The following is a 22,048-nucleotide window of genomic DNA, read 5'->3' as shown; positions in this document are numbered from 1 at the left end:
TGAATACTATCCTTACCGTTTGGATTTCATATGGTTTCCATACTACCAGCGTGCTTAGGTTTTCAACTGCATGATTATAAAGTGGTGCACATGATGAACAGCCATCATTCAAGTCTTGCAAGCTTGGAAACTAAAAGGTCTAGACTGCTTGTACTCTTTGAGGAGAGAGCATGAAGAAAACATAGCCAATTTGGCTTCTACGGTAATGTTGTGGAAAATGGAAATGTCAGTCCATGGGTTACAACAAAATTAATTAAAAATAATAAGTGTAGAGGGCGTACACCATGTCCTGTGTCTAAAATGTGAACACCACCCAGTTGATTGTGATGAAAACAGTTCTATATTTTATGGACAAGCAAGCGGGCTGCCACATCAGCCCAGACTTGACATTCGGGGAAGCTGCGAGACCAAAAAGTAAACCTGCATTAGTAAAAGAAAGCAAGGCAAATATAGGATCCTCTGAGGGTCTTTACGAAACAAAATAGGCTACATTCAACAAAGCCATTCCCAACTACGCCGGATCCTTTAAGTGTCTGCAATTATTCTCAATTCACCAGTCTTTTGGTGAATTTTACTAGTGACAAAATATATGGTCTTTGAACGCTTTGACGGGAGCTTGGTGGACAATACTTCAATAGGATTTTCTGTATTTGAAGAAGGAATCTTAGCTATTCTTTAGTGCATGACTGAGAAGTCATGAGCTACAAAACTGTTGGTGGGGGGTGAGGTGAGATCATATAAGAGCCAGTGCAGGAAACTCAACAGAACAGCAGCAAGCCTGCACAAAGGCCAAGATGTGCTTCCTTTCACCAGTTTCCAAAGTGCCACAATTTGGAATGCTGCTAAAAGACAGAGATAGATTTTCAGAAGTTGTGGAGGTAAACGAGCTACACAAAATTGCACACAAAGACAAATGACTGCAGGAAAAATTAGGTCAAAACGCAATCAAAGTTTAAACCTACTAATAACTAAACACAAACAATAACCCCATCTTCAAACTGGCATTCGGCCTTCATCAAATTTCAATAAATGATTGATGAATAAGTCAAGCCACAGACAAAACCTCCTGTATCTATCCACAGACCCTAAACGAAGGCTAATAACAAAAAAGAGTACATGCAGTTACAAGTTATGTATTGATTTCCATGTTATTTTAGAAACCAATTATGGCCAGACACATTGCTAGTTTAAACTTGCTATTTCTCATTTTCTAAAACAGACATTGTGTTCTGCTTGGACACACTCCTTCACCCAAAGTCACTCAATACTGCATGAAGCATGTGCAAAACTCTAGAGCGATGAAGGCCGGGCCCACTAACTGCTAGGCCCATGTTATATTAATATAATCTGTCCAAGGGGCTGCTGCAAACCTATACAGTCACTTTTTTTAGGCAAATGTGAGTAATACCCTTCAGTGCAGGATAATCTACAAGGAAAAATGCAAAACAAAAGAAAAATCCTAAACAAAAAGGTTCCACAGTGTAGTGCCAAATACCAAACGTCTATAACCTATATAAAGCATTTATAAAAAATAAAAATTATAGTCATTCTACACATTTCCACTTAATACCTTCAGTATGGATTTGGGGATGGACGCGAGCCCACAAGCGCACACAGCCTTACCTGGCCACATAGTAGCCATACGCAAATTAAGACGGGACATGCCATTATTGTTTTTAACTTCCCACTTAAAACTAGAGCAGTCATGCTCGCTTCTAGACCCACAACATTCATATGTTTTGGAAACACAACCAAAGTCCCAGGGTAAAAATGTTTTTATTAAACAAAAAAATTAAATTAAAAAAAGAAAAATCAACTTTCTGAGAAACAAGGGTTGTAGTAGAAAGAGACAGTGAACATACAATGGTGATTATATAGTGGCTCAATTAGCTTAATTTGACAGAAGTGAATTGCTACACTGAAAACTCAGGAATTAGAAAAAATTAGGACCATACTTTTACCATGCTAGTCAATAACTAGCATTATTAAAATGTATTCTGTATGATAAAAACACGTTATTCAATAAAAACATTACAATTTTAAAAATGACTAATCAAGCATCCACATAACAGGTTATTTTTTTTTTTAAAAAGCCACTAATCTGTCTATAAATGTACTGTTAATACATCACCATTTTATGATAGTTGTTCTTTCTTTCAGAGTTTTTATGTGTGCAACACTTGTTGAATTGGTTTAGAAACTACTAACGCCAGACAAGGGAACTTTAAGGCACAGATTAGCACATTCATATTTCTATCAGCCAAAACTACAAAAAACAATGATTCCTTTAACAGAAGCGGCACTTCACAAAAATAAAGTTACATTTTGAAATATAGCTTTGATGTGACAATATTGTACATGACGGAATTGTTCAGGACCCTCGTTGAAACACTGGACTTAAGTGCAGTATTTCTTCACGCACACAGGCACACTTCATGGTACTCAAGCACTTCTAAATGCACAACTACTAAAAAAAAACTTCAGTCTTAGATTGTACTTTCTTGCTCTTTTAGTCCATCTTCTTCAGTCTTTTCAGGCACAACTGCTACATCATTTGCTTTTTGTTTATCATTGTCGATTGAATGAGTGTCGTCCTTGGTTTCATTGTTCCTTCTCTCCTCTTCCTTTTGTTCTTTGGCCACAAGCCTGTAGTTGATGCCCATGCCAATGAATAGATATATACCGGCAATAACTAGGATGACTCCACAAGCATAGTACGTGTATCTGTAGTCTCCATACATGTCGTTGAGTTTGCCTAAGTAGATAAAAAAAAAAACATATCAGTCGCACAGGTAGCTGGGGGAATATCTTACTATAAAAAGCCAAAAGATCAAGCAATGCCATTCAGTTAGCCCGTTATTAAACTTCAATTACTAGTGTGAAGAATTTATGGTTGCCACATTATGATACAATACATGGGAGCATGTAAACTTATTGCCCATAAATGCTTGTAAAAAAGGGGGTCTCTGTTCTCGTTAAACTGTCCCAAGAACTCGGAGTGAACTCTGAAAACAAACACTTACAACGGAGGCCTTTAAGGCGATGGACAAAGAGGCTTTTTGACATCTTGCGAGTCCTATGGTACTAGATAAAATCAGCGTAATGAAGTAGAACGTGGCCGGCTTTATAGTGTACAAGCAGCCAAAAAGCAATCTTTACCGTGAGGCAAAAACTTATAGTTATGTTCGAGTCCGGACTGGTAATAACCATAACGTTGTGCTCCTTTAACATGATAAAGTAGCACAATCAATCTTTACATCTGCAGCAGTAAAATGAAACCCTGAACCAACATGAGAGATGGCAGAGGCCAAGGGTTTTGATTTTAGTATGGCGAGATGTTTGGTTTACTCTGCAGCAGGTGTTTTTTGGGGGAAGGGAGGTGAAACCAAGTATGAACGGTTCAGAAGTATTCCAAAACACCCAGCATCGGGCATCAGGTCTGGCTTTATTGTGCCAGCACACAAACCTATGCAGGCACACAAACTTGTGCCATGCCATCGTGTAACCTCCTGCATGGCACCATAAGCTAGGCTGAGGAGAAGAAAAAAAAGGACAGAAGAGTGTTATTGGCATAGGTTTGCACAATCTGCGTATTTCTTCATGCCTCGCCATATATTCTCAAAATAAACCCAGACTTACCGGCTTCGCTAACAATATATAGTTGTTATTTTTTGCGGGGCTATTATACCTTTCCGTTGGCCCCATACCTGCGAGCAGTACCACTAAAATCGACGCTGCACTCCATGATAAAGCCCAAACAAGCTGAAACCCAGTTAATGTTGCAAGTGCTCTGGGGCAGAGATATGGTTTTAGCTGTTTAGGTGGACTGGACCTGGCACTGAATAAAGTTGTTCTACACCCGTAGGCGCTCATTAAAAGAGGGGCTGGAATCGGGCCGTATTAATTCACAGATCTGGGTTGAATCCATCGTTGTTTAGCTCACTTCGCCACCTCAGTTCAGTCCCTTGCTCACTTTGCCATTGGATTCAAGCTAGCCTGGCTGATGAGGGGTGTTACCACGAAACCGGTCCCAGGATGCTGGTTTCTGGTTCACCTGGCTTGGCAGTTCAGCTGGACTGTTCCCATGAGGCAGAGGGTCAAGACTGATGTGCATATTTCTGGGTCTGAACGGAGGTGGCGAAGGGAGCTAAAGAAAGGTTTGATGGATGCAACCCAGATCTGTGACTGGGGTGAGGGTCTGAAAAGTTTCAGCGCTCCGTCCATCATCTCCTTGGGTTTGCTCTGTTGAATACTACTCCATACTACGCAAGGAATGTATGATGTGAAATGGCCGCTGTGGTGTTTAAAGTGCCTCCTGCAGCCTGTCTTCACGGTTTCGTAGTGCTGTGCATAACAGGCGGCATTACCCAGGAGAGTTAATCAAGATCAGAAAGATGAAAAAGATGAAAGAAACCCCGAGTCAGCCATGTGGCTATCGAACCCATCATTCGCATTTCACACACACAACTCACCAGTGATTCATTTTCCCAAACCTAAATACTTAGAGGTAGGAGTCCTGAGACAGGGATACCATTTACATTTCAGACGAAGTAAAGCAGAGAAGGTAGAGCAGGAAACTGTGGCGTTCATTGGCAAACACTGGCACTAATTAACCAATGGCAGTGGCTCAAAACACGTCAGAGGATCCTAGAGCAACCTGTTGCATCCACCGCCACCAGTCGCTACTACCTCCAGTCTAAAGGACTGCTGCTGCTGGAGCAACTTCCTGCTGCTGCCATCCCCAGCCAAATGCTACAGGTGGATCTACCCACAGAGATCAACAGCAGTGTCATAGCGTCATAGTAATCAGACGAAGATGTGAACCCGTTACACACAAATAAATCCTGCACATATCATCAACCAATAAACAACAAAAGACACAAATGAATTTGCAATTGGCTTGGAAAGTGTTTTTTAGCCATATGAAGCAGTGTGGGTGCTGTGCAGCATGTGTGAAAATTTGGAGAAAGAAATGTCATGACACAGCCAGCACTGGCTGCATCATATTGTTTTGTTTCTGGTGGGAAGGGAGGGGGCAAATAACAGAGCAGCACAAGCAACAATGCTATAGGGAGAATGAGGGACGAGGGCTAGTAACAAGGTGAGTAATGTAATGAGGGGCGTGGGAACGCAACAGGGTGTCTGTGGGGAAAGCCACAACAGGGGAGGGGTCGAAGTTACAAGGCAAGCAACAATAACTAACAGGGAGGCGGGAGGCGTAGGGAAAAGCAGCAACAATAGCAAAATGGAAAGGGAGAGGGACGGGAGCAAGCAATAACAAGTATTGGCAAAGCTAATAGGCTTTAAAAAATAAATATATATTTTGGCAGTGAGACGTGAAAGGACAGGAGGGGTAAAATAATCAGAACAGAAGGACAGGTAGGGGAAATAGCATGGAGGGCAGGTGGAGGAGAAGCGGAGTTGAAAAATAAAAGCACACTGGAAACCGAGGAAAGCAGTGGGGAGAAAAGTACACGACAGACAACAGGTGGACACACATGCACTCTCATGGAGTGCTTCGCAAAAAGGAAAAAATAAAACCTGAAAAGCAGACACTGGTGCACGCATAGAAGCAGCCAATCAGAAGGGTCCAGAGGAGGGACAATTACAGGCTGGCCCAGCTAATACATTGAGCCAGCGAACAAAAAGTAAGGAAAAGTGAATGACAAAACAAAAAGGCAGTGTTTAGCAATGGGAAAAGTGCACTCCTAGGTCCGTTTTCAGCATGTCCACAAGAAGCCAGCACACGGTCTGGTGGGCTCCGACCTAAAAAAAAACTGTCTTTATTTTATTTATCCAGCTATGTTGCACTCAGACTTGCTTTAGTCCTCCGTGTAGGCAAGAGGTGGGGAAAACAGCTTTTACTTAACCAGAGAGAGAGAAGGAAAGAAGCTAGAGTTACTCTGCCTCTAAGAGATGCTATTGCTCCAAGTGAGGCACTGGAGCACGGGTGCAGCTTAACCTCGTAGCTCCCTTTCATTTTAGAAGTCTAGTGTACCAATATTTTTTATTTATTGTCTTTACCAACAGAGCAATAACAATTGCTAAAAATTCTCCCCTTTTAGGCCTGTCAAGTAAGTTACAGAAGGTACACATGATGGAATTTACACACTAAGAATTTACGTATACAGTCGGGATTATAAACAAGGTGAAGATAAAATCTCGCATGAAATCGGTGGAGCAGACGGGAAAATATTGGTGAAAATGAAAGCAGGAACAAGAAGGTGGCATGTCCTCGGTAGCCGCTGCTTGGAAAGCACAGCACCCTGTAGGGATTCGGGGGCGTGTTTTTCATGCTCTCCCCTTCCCATTGGCTGGAAGGTAAAATTCAAGCCAATGGGAAGAGGAGAGGGCTGGACTTAAAAAAAGACACGGAAACGCCCCCGAATCGCGTTGTGAGGGGGAAAGAGTAATTGACAACCATCTCTTCCAATGGCTAGCCTCCATTTATGGAGCTAGCCAATGGAAGACAGAGGTGGGACAAAGCCCCATATTGTAGATCAACAGATTTCGCCTGCGCGAACGCTGCTGCGCAGCGGACGCCAGGCGAAACCTAAAAAAATAAGTGATTCTGCTTTTGCGAATAGCAGTGGGAATTTACTCAAACTGAGACAGGAACGCAGAGGCCCACTAAGAAACAGTGTAAAAGAAAAAAAAAAAAAAAAAGTGTGACATGAGACACCAAGCATTTGCAATGCAATAGGTCTAGCATTTACGAGAGTTTGAGCTATTGGCATTGTAAATGACAGTGCCTTTTGTTTATCCATTTTAAAAACACATAAATAAAAGGCGTTGTCATTTACAATGCCAATACCTTAAACTTTCACAAATGCGAGACCTATTGCGATTTTAAAAAATTAGTGCTCGGAGGCTGTAATTAAAGCCTACTGAGTAACAGGGGTTGCAGTCATGGGATGTTACAAAATGAGACAAGGCGGTACTAAGGCAGAACAACTAAGCCTATTGACCAATAAAAACCCACAGTTTACAGTAGACAATGACAAAAGCCAATGAAAAATATGGGCAGAGTGGGCGGAGCTTCAAGTCCCTACCTGAATACAGCATGCCTCTCTGAGCAGTGCATGCGCTAACCACGCTCGACCTAAAAACAGGGAAAACGGGTGACTGTTCCATTCAGCGAGTGTCCGTAAGAGATCGTGTACTGCCATACAGTCAAAAAGCACTAACACTATCCAGGATATCCAACCTTTTGTGTAATAAGAGCTACTTATGCTAATTGAAAATCACTGCAAGCTGACAATATTATTAGTGCTGTAATAGTGACCTTATCAGATAAGATTACCACCGAACACAAGATTACCAGCAGTGATCATCACAGTTCATCAGGCATGATTGCCAGCAGTAACGTACAAAACGCTTTGTCAATTTGAAATGCGTACACATAGGTAATATATGCCAGCTACGGCTGAACTCTGGCATAAAAGTAATCCTATTAGTAAAAAGTGATCTCCACATGATTTATCGCTCAAAAATCACCTTAAAACATTTTGAAAACTCTGCCAATTTTCTCCAAACATCAGCTTATGAGTTCTGAGAACACATGCATATTCGTCTTAGAATGCACAATTATGTCATACATATGTTAATTTAACCAAGCAAAAAGTTCAAATTGAGAAAGCGGAGATGCACACATGAGAGCTACTGCAGGTAGCTGGAGAGCGACCAGTAGCTCAAGAGCTACACGTTGAAGCCTCCTTTAGACGGTGACTGGCAGAAGAAAATGAAGGGAATGGATAGATGTAAGGCACCGACAGCCAGCCTGGAAGAGAGTCAGAGACTGTGAGGGGAAAGAAGTGTTTGGGACAAAGACTGACTCCAGTTGAGTGCTGTGGGAACAGAGGTAGGAGAACAACAAGAGGTATGGGAGCAGAGCTCTTTACTAAGACTCAGAGAAATTGTATATATAAAAGAAACCTTGTAGTTGTAATAGAAATGTAGCACAGCCGGAGTGGAAAACAACCTCAGCAAAGTCAAAAAGACACCCTGCGGCTTCAGAGTAAGTAAGGAGAGACCCAATAAGACTTGGTAGATTCAATGGGAAGGGTAAACGAGGAAGGGAGTCTGGGATGAGACTGAGTAGTCTCGAGGAAAGCCTAGGTCTTCCAGAGACTGGAGCAGCAGAGACGAATAAAATGACAGAGGCTGCCCTCGGAGACAGTGGTGCTGCATTTCCTCGAAACAGACGAGGAAACGTGAACCAGTGAGCTGGAATAACGCATACACTTGCTATTTATAGTGCAGCACTACAAAAGGACAAGGAAAGGTGACAATAATTCTACGGAGGGAGGAATTATTCCTGGACACAACACTTCTGTGGGAAACATAGACCTTGATGTACCATCACGGTCAGTACCACTTTACCCCAAAGTTACAATATTCCACAATATTGTCAAAATAAGTACGCATTTTTGGAGGAACCCAGCCCACGTCCCCAATTAATCTTTGCAGGCGCTGAGCAGGTTGCCACTCGGCCCATCATGCAATCTATTGATACTAGTGTCATAATTTCTCCAGAGGCTGGTGGTTAAGCTACTTACGCTGTGAATTCATTGCAAGACCTGAAATTTTCAGTTGTGAAGCGGACGCTAGAATTGATGATTTTGTGAAATCCTAGCCGAAGGTTCACCGCAAATGTAGCTGGAGGGGTGGAAATGCTCCAAGTGGGAATCTAAACCTTACTGTCGAATATTAATCCTTCAACGTCTGCAGCTCCTTTATTGCAGGAACATGTATTGTGACCATAACTACTATTCCACTTGGCTCAGATCCTGAGCCTATCGCTGGCGTAAACTCGGACCAGTTGTAACCAGAAAAGGGTTTCATACACACAGCACCATCATGAGAATAATACTTTAAACATGATTAGCAATAGGCCTGCAGTGTGGCCCGCTTGGACGAGACACCCTGCTAAAAGTCCAAATACCCAACCACTAGACTGGGGAGGATGGTCCAACATAGAAAGTCGTTGCTCCTGGTGCATATGAAGATACAGAATTTCTAGCCAATACGGTTATACTATGGGTCAGAACAAAACAAATGCCTATCAGTAATAAGGTCTGATATCGTACACGTAAAATGCCGTTCAGGGGTGCTACACAGTTTAATTATACATCAGTGACGTTGAAGGATAAGGCATTGGTTGACGGGCCCAACAGCCTATTAGCTAAGTACTGGTCAAATGGTCAGGCCCCTTATTTTCACCATTAACCTTAGGCTACACCCACCTTCCAGCCCTGAAATATTCACCCATCCAGGGCCTCAGTGTAATCTCCCAGGTATTTTAAAGGAAGCTGGAGGGCCAAGTACTAACGCAAATGACAGAGTTACCAGACAGGTAGTTTGTCAACCAATAAAGAACCAGGTATAAATGGTAGAGTGGGTCTTCAAATAACCCAACCAAGTGCTGCCCATACCCAGTGGCGGTTGCCACAAAAAAAAGGGGGGGGGGGGGGGTGCGGGCACGGGGTTAAGAATTATTATTATTATTTTTTTTTTTTTTAAACTTACCAGGATGTCCCGCCCGCCTCCTGTGTCACGCCTCAGTGTTCTTTCTGGTCCCAGCAGACACTGGGACATCATTACTGACTCTCTGCGCAATCTCTGTGCTGCTCTCATGCTATGAGAGCAGCACAGGGATTGGCCTGAGAAAGCAGGTTAAACGCTCCGCTCAGGACAGGGAGTTTTTGCTGTTTATCCAACCCGGCAGTTCAATAGAATCCAGTTAGAGAAACCTAAGTGTGCATGTGTGTTTGGCCGACCTAGGATGGCTGGCCAAACGCACATTGACACTTAAAGGGCACAAACCAGCCCCTCCCATGGCCCTGGCCACGCCCCTCGCTACGCACACTGGCTCAACCAGCAGGTGAAAAATTAAACTATGATAGAATACAGTTTAAATTTGTACCTGCTGGGCCTGAGCTAGAGGGGCGACGCTCCTGGGCAATTGCGGACGAGCCGCCCCTGCCTATAGAATAGTGGTAGGAGGTTTGGCTCCTGAGCTTCTCGGGTGATACGAAGGGGTGAACAAAAGAGAACTCATCAGGCAAAATGTAGGATTAGGGATGTATCGGACAGTAAGAGTAGTACCATAAAAACAGATTTCACTGTCATATCATGGAATCTAGCTGGTATAAATTCTAACCTTTAGGATACTGAATTGGGTTCTTATACAGGGGAAATTGATGTCTGTGCATTCAAATAAAACAGCCTGTTGATTAGGTGCATTCTAATAGTTTTACTTCTTATGGTTAGAGGCCACATCACCTCAGAAATCTGGTTGTCCCACTGGGTTATTGTTTTGGATTGAGAATTCCACCCCCTGTACTCCTTCGATGCTCAATATTAATTCACATGATTCAATGGGGGGTTTAGGTTTTTTTTCCCCAGGCTTGAATGTGGTAATCTAGGTTTACATAAAGATCTGCACCAGTCAATATGGGCTAAGTTTTAGAGCTCTAGGATAAACTCATAGAATTTCAACAAAAGCACGCCAAGTTCATTACCGATGGCAACATTAATGTCACCTTTGAGCCCTCTACATGTATTAACACCCAGATTGAGTAAGATAATGAGCAGTTGACATGCCTACTAACTGGTAAACCATTAAGGTACTTTTCAAATACTGCTCTTCAGCTAGATTCAATTGTAGTGGGCAGGGGTCTAAGAGCATTCCATGGACGGACTTGTTCTGATCCAGAGATGGCACCCACTTTTAAAAAGGGAGGCGGGGCTTATAAGAGTAATATTGATTATGTTCTAGTTGATTTAAATCTATGTCCCCTTCTTGAGGATGTGAAACTTAAAAATCGAATTGATAGTGACCACAATTCCTTGATCACCTCCTTCAAGGGGAATGCCATTGGCAAACCAGTCGTTGTGCATTATAGAGGAGCCCCTTCCCATGCTAACTTGTGATCACAGACTGGTTTCCCAGCACCAAGTCTGGTCCACTCCGAATCTGATGTCTGCGGTTTGTTGAATACTCAGCTAATTTTGTATGGTACACCGAACATACTATCCCCATCAAAAGTGCTTCATGTCAGGCTTTTCCCTGAATTGCAGGAGCGGTTTTAGAAGGAGAAACTATTTTTAAAAATTAAAAAAAATTACACATAGCAGTCCTTTGTTAAAACAAAACCGCAGTTTAACCAATGTATGCAATCTAAAAGAGTATTGCAACTAGCCATTCTACCGCATAGCCTTTTTAAATAAAAAATGGCAGATGCCAGTGTAAATGGACACTTGAGAGCATGAGGACAGCATGGGAAGACAAAAATTGTCAAGATATAGTTTGTATTGCCAGGACTAAAAGTATTTTGGCCCTTCGTGTTCCATAGAGTCCTTAAGAGGAACAACTTTGTTTCCTATTATCAACCTGATAAATGGGTGTTTCATTTTACATCTTTGTACGCTAAGGTCAACACCATTAATTCGCACTCAGGCTCATGTCCCACAGGTTCACTACTACTGGTGTTTATAATGCAGCTGCTAGCTGTCTCGTATCCTTCTGTCTATTGGATTCTGTAGGAGCCATTAACCATCTTAAGTTGGCAACGTCTTCAGGTCCTGACATGATCCCTGGGGATCCAACTAAATCAGACCCCTATGTCTGGTTCAGCTAGATTAACTTTTCATCCAATGCCACTGAGGTTGGCAGCAAAATCCCTGAAACTTGGAGGGGAGGGGATTCCAATCGATAAAAGTGACGGTGGTGACCCTTCTCATGATCGCCCCATCAGCCTTGTCGACAACTAAAGAAGATTTTTGCCAGACCAGTAATTGATCAATTGCTGGACTGGATGAGTGCACATCACACACTGACCCCACTACAAGCTGGTTTACACGCTAAGACCTGCACTGTTGATCATGTATTTCAATTTGCCATCCTGTACTGGAAATATGTCCTGCTTAATAAGCAAAACCTCTACATGTTGTTCGTAGATTTACGCACAGCATTTAATCCTGTCCCATGGGACACACTTGGTGAAATGGTCGTGTTCACCAGCCCGAACTGCCAAGCCAGGACTTCCCTGAACCGGAAACCAGCATCCTGGGTCGTGTCCCTCATGAATTGGTTAACCTTATTGCACCCTCACATGAAGATAATTATGCGGAAGTGAGCTGGGTTGACAAAGGAAAACGTACAGATCTCATCTCAATGAAGAGGCATTCACCAGGGGTGTGTTCTAGCATCCACACTTCTCTATACATATATTAATATTTGGTAACATACTAACTATATTGACTGAACGACCTCCCTCCCCCACCCAACAGATGGTTCAACTGTACTACTCTTACTTTTTGCTGAAGACTCATTTCTCATCTGAGACTGAAATGAGCCTTTCAAAATGGACTGATCCATTCCTTAAGTTCTGTGGCCTGAGAGGGTTTGAGTTGAACGCAGCAAAAACTAAGTTTATGGTACTTAGGACAAGACCTTTTCCTATCACTTAATGCACTTGTGTGGTAACTAAGAACAGATTGTCACCTAGTACTTGCCCAACTTGCTGCACAGGTCCTGAAACTGCGGAGCATATATTGTTCTGCTGTTCAGTGTACCATGGGGCATGACACAAGTGAACACAACCAATGTGATTGTATCTAGGGACAAGGAGATATTCCGTTGCCCTCAGAATACTGAAAATAAAATTACTGTAGAAATAGTAGAAAATAGACATGTGAATGTTTCCACCCGTAATTCCTGCAACCCTGGATGGCTAAACTACAAAAGTAATGCAGCTACAACAGTCAGACTCTTCTGCTCACAGTGCTATAGAAGGTTTGTTGGCTGCCCAAAAACACAATACCTAGGCCATTAACTGAGCTGCAGGTTAGAATGATGTTCCACTATGTACCAACCAGGCAGCAATTCATATTTAAAATCTAATGAATGAAAAATGGATATGAAGGAAAGCTATGCACTACGCAATATGAACATGAGTGAGTTTAGGAATAGTGGTTACCTGTACAACTCTGAATATGTGGTTACCCTGGTGATTCAGAAAGCATTGTGCAAAATGTGCTCCGACACTGGCTTTCCTTTAGAAGCAAAAAATACAGATATATTATGTTACTAAACTTCTCCCAATTAACATAAAATTAAAAAAATTAAGTAACCCACTTGCTTGAGCGGCCTATCCCCTGCAACAGGAAAGCCCCCAAAAAATGCAATCCCTCCCTTCCACCCTCCCACATCTCTTCCCAAGCTTGAAGACTGTACGAAACGTTTAAGGAATTCACGGGTAACTCACCTACAGTGTTACTGATGACAGCTCTAGGCATACAGCTAGAGTGGCTGAGAAGGTGCCCAAGGCCGCAACGAGCCGAGAGAGCGAAGGTATTGCTCAATGACAGAATCTGATTGAGTGTCACTGATGGGCTCACTTTTGAATCTGAGCAAACTCCTCAATGTGATGCTGCCAGTGGTGGCAGGCACATATTCTGGGAGGCGGGCAAGGGGACAGGGATGAGGGAAAGTAAAAAAAGAAATGCAGCGTTGTGATTGGTCTAAGCGCCGTGGTTCGGTGCTCAGATGGGGAATGGAGGCGTGGGCATGCACTCCACCCAGGTTGTAATGCAGCCTGCGTGGACAACAAGCAAAGTGTGCACGACTGTTTGTCTGGCTAAAGATTCATGCGCACTTCAGAGCAGGCAAACTACTTCTTCCCTCTACTGATCTGAGAGCAGAGCTGCCTCGCCTCCGCCCCAGAATGCAAAAGCAGCAGGAACAAAAACAAAAATGATAAAACGATAACTCCATGTTATTTTCCCCTTAGTTACACTGCTTAAAAGAAGCAGGGCAATGCTCCTCTGCCTTAGCGAAGTAGCCGCCGCTGGGCGCCGCCCATTTCCAACCAGAGTCTGCGGCAAGCAACCTCCCAGGTGATTTCACAGATGAGCTCCCAACAAGATACCAGAGGACTCAGAAGTGCCCACAGATATGAGGGACAATCTGGCACCTAGCGCTTCAGAAGAATTTGGGATCTATGACCTCATCCCAGCCTGTGGGAGTCACCATCTTTATTTCTACAGAGGACATACATTTGGTGGTTTTTGGCAGCCACAAATGCCTACACCTCTCCACTTTTGTAACAAGACACAATAAATTAGTAAATCTTCTAAACTTAATCACACACTTTAAGAGGAGTAACACAGAGAGCAAATGGCTAATAAAGGACACATGTATGAAGCAACTACTAAAAACAAACGAAAGCCAATATATGCAAAAATGTTCAGTAACTTTTAAATGATGCCCCAAATACTTGGTAATATTGGATAAAGTGAATGATCCGAAGGAAACTGATTAATTCAGGAATGCTTGCACAAACTGCACAAAATGCTAGAAATAATCTTGTGTTGGGTACTATCCGGTGGACATTAAAAGACACACATCAAGCATTACTGGCAGGTTCTGCAGAGACCATGGCTACAATTTCACCCCAAACAAAAGTGAATGTACTACAAGCAATCAAGAAATGCATGTAGACTGTTGAGCGTTAGTCCTCAGAAACCAATAATAATGTGAAGCATATGCAATCCAAATTAGACAACCTTAGAACAAGATTGGAAAAACACAGACTCCTGTCTTGACAACTTAGAATGAAAAAAGGGAGGGAATCTCGATTGTTGCATTCTTTTTTAAGTTCCATATATGTCCCTACTCCAGACTGTGGCCTCCCAGTACAAGGAGACCTTCACTACATTCCGGCAAAACCTACCATGTAAAACTTTCAAAACACCACTAGAATTTCAAATCGCTCATCAGCTACACGCTGGTCACTCTGAATCAAAAAGACCAGTAATAGCTGCTTCAGAGAGAGACCCACAGGCCCAACACATCCTTCACATCACAAAGATGAACAAACCCTTTTGATAGGAAGGGAACAACATTTCTATAGCAGCAGACTTTTTCAGAGAAACAACCTGCAGATGTTCTTATACTCAAACAATGGTGGTCCTTACACACTTCTAAGTCTAGATGAGCACACGCAATGCCTCTCATGATATAGCCACATGTATTAAGTCTAAGCACACATCATCCACAACTTACTAAGTCTCCAAAGCAAGTAACAACTGTAGTTAAGACCACAACAGAGGTTTTGAGAAGCTGATCGGCTATTATGTGGATCCCTGCTCAGGGATCTCCTTCCTGCGACAATCAGAGCAGAGATCCACTAAGTGAAAAGTAGGAGTGGAAAGGGGACATTCTACCCTCTTCAATGAAACGTGTACTGTTATGATCTGTGCTTGAGAAGAGGAGAGATTCAAAGATGCCTTAAAGGTCAGGATGCTGGTTTCACATTCTGCGACATAAGCGCACATGGTGTGCTGCACATCACAGCACAGGCTGAGAGGGAAGCTCTTCTCTCGAAGCTCGAGATAGGGGCAGCAAGAGGAGGTCTCTTTGGTGTCTTCTCCAGAGAAATGTCCTCCTTTAGTGGAAGGGTATGGTATTGCGCAAGATGTGAACATCGCATCCTCCGCATTAAAGGCTTCAAGATAAACAGGAACTTCACTCTCACAGTATACAGAGCAGAGCGGCAGGCAATTTCTAGGGCTCGCAACCAAAGCGAGCGAAAAGCCCTTTTTTTATGACACGACCATAATCTACATAATGCGTTTCCAGCTCGCAACATTTAATCATGAGGAGTTGCAATAGTTCTAAGACTTGAAAGACATACAGAATGGAAAACATGGGTTATAAGCAAGTCCATCACTGTCTCTACAAAAGGGACTACCAGGAAAAATGGGAGAAAATACAGAGAATTCACTCAAGTAAACAAGTCGTACAGAGAAGCTTGACCTCAATAATGTGTATATATGGAATCGGAGTAAATACCGAAATACTAGGTAAATCGGTGACCCCATCTCCAAGCATCTGTAGGACTCCGAGAGAGAACACTTTATTTGAACAGTACAGCAGGTTTACCTTCAGTATTTCTTAACGGAGAGGGGTCTGTCAACCATACAAAAGGAAGTTGAAAGGCAGGACACTAACCACCTACCATGGAACGCTTTGAAAATGTTAAACAACTGAAGTCAGGTATATAATATCCATTTTGTCTTGCTTAGTTATTTAATCCCATCCAGAAAGTTTCAGGATAGAGCATAAGTGGCAACGCTGAACAGCATAAGTTTTAAGAATCTGATCACCTATTATGTGGATCCCTGCCGATAGCCAAGTAATGTAATCATGATCCTGAACCATCTCTCACTTGCATATTATGCCATCTTGGAAGAAATCTCCCATGTACCAATCCAGAGCATGTGCAAGGCCTATGTCACTCCTCTCTCCCGACCCATAGCAAACTAGAACACAGAGTCAATGGAACATGCTGTGAATACCATATGGAACCAGCCTGATGCTCCAGTAGACAATGACAGGCGTGTGCTGTGATATTTAAGGAATCTAAAGCGTCATGCCGGGTTACTGAACAACATTTGAGGTAACGTGCAGGAGCCTGCGGCGTTCCTTTCAAGGTATAGGTGTGGCAAATCGCACGGACGGTGTAGCCAATAGTGAGCAATCATAGTCTGTACCGTGTTGCAGTGTGTATCAAAGTCCAGAGATTACAGCCACCCACATCACATGGCAGGATACATATATCCCAGCGTGCTCTTGGTTGTTTTCCCGCCCAGTCCAATTTTATCATGAGGGACTGTAAATTGTCACACATCGCTCTAGACTACCATAATTATCGAGGAAGACCACTGCCGAGTCCGTGTCACCTGTATCTCCAGGCAACGCACCGATTCACTCGACCACTAAGGGGTATTCCAAGGTTATTGGCGTTAAGGACGGGGTGAGTGGAAACATTGATTAATCCCAATTCACGCAGAGAAGGGAGAAAATTCCATATCGCACTACCTTGCGCCGTACAGGGGTGAGATCTCTCTCCGGTTAGCATATGTACAACAATTTATCATCCACATATGCAGAGATTATTAGGTTGCAACCTGGGAAGTTCAGGCTCCTGTGTCCATAAGACTCACGAAGAGCACACGCCAATGGTTCTGCCACCAATACATTCAGCAATAGAGACAGAGGGCAACCCGGACTCCTGTCTCATGCCTCTAGAGATCGCGATGGGATCAGATATAACACCATTGACGTGTATCCGGGAGGTCTGCAAAGTGTAGAGCCTTTTCACCAGGTACAGAAAATACCTCGCCAACCCCAATGTGCAAAACAGCCAGCATGAATCTCCATTCAACAGAATTTAATCCTTTTTCCGCATCCAAGAACACAGCAGCTGCCCTCACCTCTGGATCAATATGCTGGATAGCGCTGACCAGCTTTCTAAGATTGAAGGTGAGACTACGGCCCAGGACTAATCTGGCTTGTTCCAATCGCATCACTCTGGGTAGAAGCAGATCCAATCTACTGACCAATATCTGGTCGTAAACTTTGGTGTTTATGTTTAGCAGTGACAGTGGTCTGTAACATGAACATAAAGTCGAAGGTTTGCTAGGTTTCTAGTGTCACTATCAAGGCCTTGCATATGGATGTAGGCATGATGACCATCTCTGCCATCCCCTGATACAGTGTAACCAAGTGGAGAACCGGTAGAACCTGGTAAGCCTTGTAAAAGGCTACAGTTAGCCCACCTGTACCTGGCAAGTTCCCTGATTGCACGCCCTTAAGTGCCGCACGAATCTACGCCGGTAGCAACGGTGCCAGCAAATGTTCCCTATGCTCCGAGTTAAGCCAGGTCACAGCTGTACGTGCTAAATTAATCAGCGGTAGTAGCATTGTTGTGTGCAAGTTAACTTTGCTTTGAGCAGTCTCATAAGTCATCCACCTTTGCTTTAATATCGCCTAGGAGTTGGCAGTCAGCAGAACACTATCTCCATTCCAACTCAGGTATCTCCTCCTCAAGGTGCATCAAACGACCTCGAAGAAACCCAAGTACCCTTGCGTGTTTGGATAAAGCAACACCTATGATTTAGACATTGAAGGCCTTCCAGACCGTAGCAAACTTATTAACAGCACCAATGTTAATGTGGAAGAATTCCTCAATGACTTGGCTCAATTTAGCACTGACCACGGAGTCTACTAGAGAGTGGGAGTGCAAAGTAAATGCAGTGGCCCTTTAGGCCCAGTGCTCAAGTTCCAACATGACAGGGCGAGTAATCAGAGTAGGTCCGTGAAAATGGTTCACATCGCTGGACTCCAGACACTAATCCCCTTGGTATAAGCCAAAAATTAGTATCGGTGTGGATTTTGTGTACTGTGGAAGAGCAAGTGTATCCCGCCCCAGGGGGGACCTATGGTGCCAGATATTGAGTAGACCCGCTCGGTCAGCAAGGTCTACGAGAGCCCACACGGCCGTCGAGGGATGACAGGGAGGGCCGTTGCAGCAGTTGTATTCAGGATTTAAAAGACTATTGAAATCCCTGCACCAGATTTGTGGTAGACCAACCCATTGCAGAAGGCCAGTGCGAGACAATGGTAAAACGGTGGGTCATCGCCTACTGGGGCAGCATCTTCACCGCAATGAACAAGATACTGGAGCTTGAGCTGACCCCGGACCCCGCGCTGGTGCTGCTCGGCCATTCCAGGGGACTGCTGGTTGCGGTCCGTAGGCTCATGGACATGGGGATGTTTATGGCTAGGCGTGTGGTGGCGCTTTGTTGGATGAGAGGGCCACTACCTACAACTAAACGCTGGGCGCATGATATGCTCTACTGCTGCACGCAAACTGAACACTATAGCGAGTTGCTGCCCCCTACAAGCCGCCCGAAGAACTTTCGGGGATTGTATCAAATGCATTTAAGAGGCAGTGAAGCAGAGGGCGAATCCGATGAGGCGCGCGATGGCTGAGTGCCTCTCTTAGGCACTTCGGACAGCACAGAGAAGGTAACATTAACGATCCACTGAATGTGCCATTTGTGGGCGCTATGGGGGAATATCAGGGATACGAGCCCTGTAGCGGTGGGTCTGGAGGGGAGTGTGTCTGGGTCGGCTGAGGAGTGGGGTTCGATTGATAGGGTTCAAATGCTCCTTTTGAGACAGTCTGCTCTCTTTCGGATATTGCAATGGGATACGTGACGCCTACCCGCTCTCTGGTAGACAGATGAATGGCTGAGTACGGGTTTCCGAAGGGACTGAGGTACTTGGAGGCTGGATTGTGGTACTGTGTGTTTTCAATTGGGGGGTGGGGGGGGGGGGGGGGGGGGAGGGGGTTGTTCATAAGGATTGTATGTTTCAAATCCCTAAGAAATATTTTCCCACAAAAGATGGGGCGTTATGGCAGGGAGGGATGAGGTCCAATCCCAAGTGCCTAACCGTAATTTTCACAGGCTATGTGGCACGCAAATTATTCATATTGTGCACATGCTGACTGACCAGAATGCATTTATACCTGCTTTGCCGCCAGACCCCAGGGTTGTCGGCTAAAGGGCTGTGTTATCCCTGAGGAAATAAGTCTATTTTTTCACACTGCCGGCCCCAAGGTTGTAGGCACATGGCTGTGTAATTTTTTGCAAATGTCAATAAAGGTTTTGAAATCTTAAAAAAATTTTTTTTAAAAAAGGCAATAAATTAAGGCGATTACGGTTGTAAATTACGGATATTTACATTCTTCAGGCAAAAGGATTGTGTAGGATGGATGAGTGGCCGATGTAGCACACAGAGTGTGGCCGTTTGAGCCCAGCGAGCTCCGCCCCTGGACACATCATTCTTACTTCAGTTTCGTAGTAAGAGTCTGTCAAATTACCCCAACAATGCACTTTAAACATTCATTTAATTTGATAAAAATGTAACTGCAAAAAAAAAAAAAAAAAAAATCTTATTTAAGTTGCTGTCAGCGTCCTGATTGCCACTAGAGGACTGTGAAGAGGGCCCTCAGTTTAACATTAGCCTCTTAAACACAGTGTACTTCTAGGGTAAATTACTTCACCCAAGTTTCTTTACCATAATTGTGAGCATTTACCACCGGCATTTCCAATTTTATGCAAAAGGCAACGCTAGCACCTTTAATGAAAAATGGAGCGGTTTTCTCTGGCCTTCATGTTACTTGGTGTAAAAGACTACAGTTTGAGGATCCCTGCACAGGGAGAGGTGCGGTGCAGCGGCCAGAGGGACAGACTCTGGAGGACGGGGCTCAAGATTCGATCCCCAGCAGAAGCTCAGCATCATGCGACTCTGGGCAATAGCTCACTTAATCTCCCCAACAGCCCCCAGAGCCAAAACCCTTTAGGGGGGATATGTTTGTACTTTACAAATACAAATTATAGGTGCATGATCACAATCCAGCGCTGTAGTCAGAATAAACAAGTGCATAGTCTTATGGAAATACCTAATTTTTAAATACCAGAACCAATTAGGTCCTTAACATCTAGAAGACAGGATAAAATAAAGGCAATTGATTTAGTCTACCGAGAATGCGTTAACTAAGTCCTGTATTCAGATTTCATATTTTTATCAATGAAAATTCAAGGGGACCCACAGCCAAATGAGCTCCCAGCCAAATAGGATGGTATCAAACACAGTTTTACACCACTACAATGCTTCCTCTACGAAGGACCCCTATAATCCATTTATCGCTGCAACGAGGTAACAGCGCATTACATTTTTACAGCCAAAGAAGGCAGAACGCTTTTAACTCTACTGCACCCCACACTATCACAGCACCGATTGGAGACAACTGTAAACTTCTCCAGCATTTAATCTTTTTGGATTCACATATTTCAATTAAAAAAAAAAAAAAAATATAAGGCTCACCATATGAATGTTCTAGATGGACAGGAGGGTAGTCCACACAAGTGCCCTAATAAAGTGCAACAGAAAGTCACTGCTTTCAAAACCCTCTGGTAGAGTGGGATCTTACTGGACGAGGGTCTTCCTAGACCGGCATAGCAAATACTACAAAAGGTCTAACTTGCTGGAGACCTTGAAGGCCTTGGTCCAGTTACGTAAAAAGCGAGCCCACGCTTGGTGTGCCAAGGAGTTTGGGGTGGAGTTGCCAGTGTTGAAAAGTATGTGGGTAACCACATTTGAATATTCAAATAAAAAATATTAAAAAACATTATGGACACTGGTCATTAAATATGCATTTGTCTTTAGCACACTTTGTCTATATGGAACTTTAGGGGCAGCTCGTTAGTCAAAAAGTCTGTATTTGTAGACCGGTCTTCTTCTGGTAATTACTTTTAGAAATACTAATAGACCTTTCAAGTCGCCATTGTGTGTGGGCTCCAAGTGAGAAGCCATAAACCTTTTCAGCACAATGATGTGCTTCCATATGGAGGCAGGAGTAGATTGGTGGATAGATTACAAACATATCCCACATCAATTACCTGATCACTACATCTATTTGGGTTGCCTTCTGAAATATGAAATTGCTGCTAAACTATCTCTGATGGTGGATAACCAGAGTAAAGATTTTAGAAAGTGTAGGCAATAAGAGGATCTGATTATGTTTGATGTATTAAGGGCTGTATTGGTGGGAGGGTGTACGCACTAGGTCGTTGCTATCAGGCACCTGTAAATGTAGATTTGAAGTTTACTTGATCAATTTCAAGAGTATTCAAGGCTCCGATTTATAGCTAATTGGGAGCAACACAATGTGGTGCACAGGAGGGAAGGTTGTACTTGGCTGCAACCCCTGCAGCAAAGTTGCACTCAGGAAGGGATTGCATTCCATGCAGACATCCTCAGCAGGACTGTGTTCAAGAATAGTCTTCCATGTGCTAGCACTAAGGTGTCATTAGGAAAATCAAGCACTTAGACAAGAACCCAGCATGGAGAATTGCTACCCCACAAGCATCCTAGCTGCCACTACAAGTTGGGAGAGGACCCAGCATTTGGCTTTCATCAGAGCTGCAAATTATGAGTAGAACTGGGAGGGAGGCTGAGGGGGGAGTTTGGTGGGCTGATGCTACTGTTCAAAGGTCCATTTCAATGGCCAATCATCCAGTTCTCTTTCTTTGCAAGATACTTAGTTCAAGCATAATTTTAAAAAGTTAATACATTTCTTCAGTGTCATATACCAAAGGGTCACTGGAGAGAAGAAGTTCTCATTCT

General features: G+C 43.5%; 1 protein-coding gene across 4 annotated transcripts in view; it reads right to left on the bottom strand.

Annotated features, from left to right (window-relative positions):
- Window positions 1-1,760: 1,760 nt before the first annotated feature.
- Window positions 1,761-22,048, bottom strand: part of SLC16A1 (solute carrier family 16 member 1) — a 203,703-nt gene continuing 183,415 nt past the window's right edge. For all 4 annotated transcript variants that reach the window (XM_078644437.1, XM_078644438.1, XM_078644439.1 and 1 more), the window contains one exon: window positions 1,761-2,755. In XM_078644437.1, the coding sequence (XP_078500563.1) occupies window positions 2,487-2,755 (269 nt within the window). In that variant the 3' untranslated portion in view covers window positions 1,761-2,486. The remainder of the gene's footprint in view (window positions 2,756-22,048) is intronic.

The sequence above is a fragment of the Lissotriton helveticus genome, chromosome 5_1, assembly GCF_964261635.1.
Source record: "Lissotriton helveticus chromosome 5_1, aLisHel1.1, whole genome shotgun sequence".
NCBI lineage: Eukaryota > Metazoa > Chordata > Amphibia > Caudata > Salamandridae > Lissotriton > Lissotriton helveticus.
Note: the sequence above shows the minus strand (reverse complement) of the source record. Positions and strands in the feature narration are given on the sequence as shown.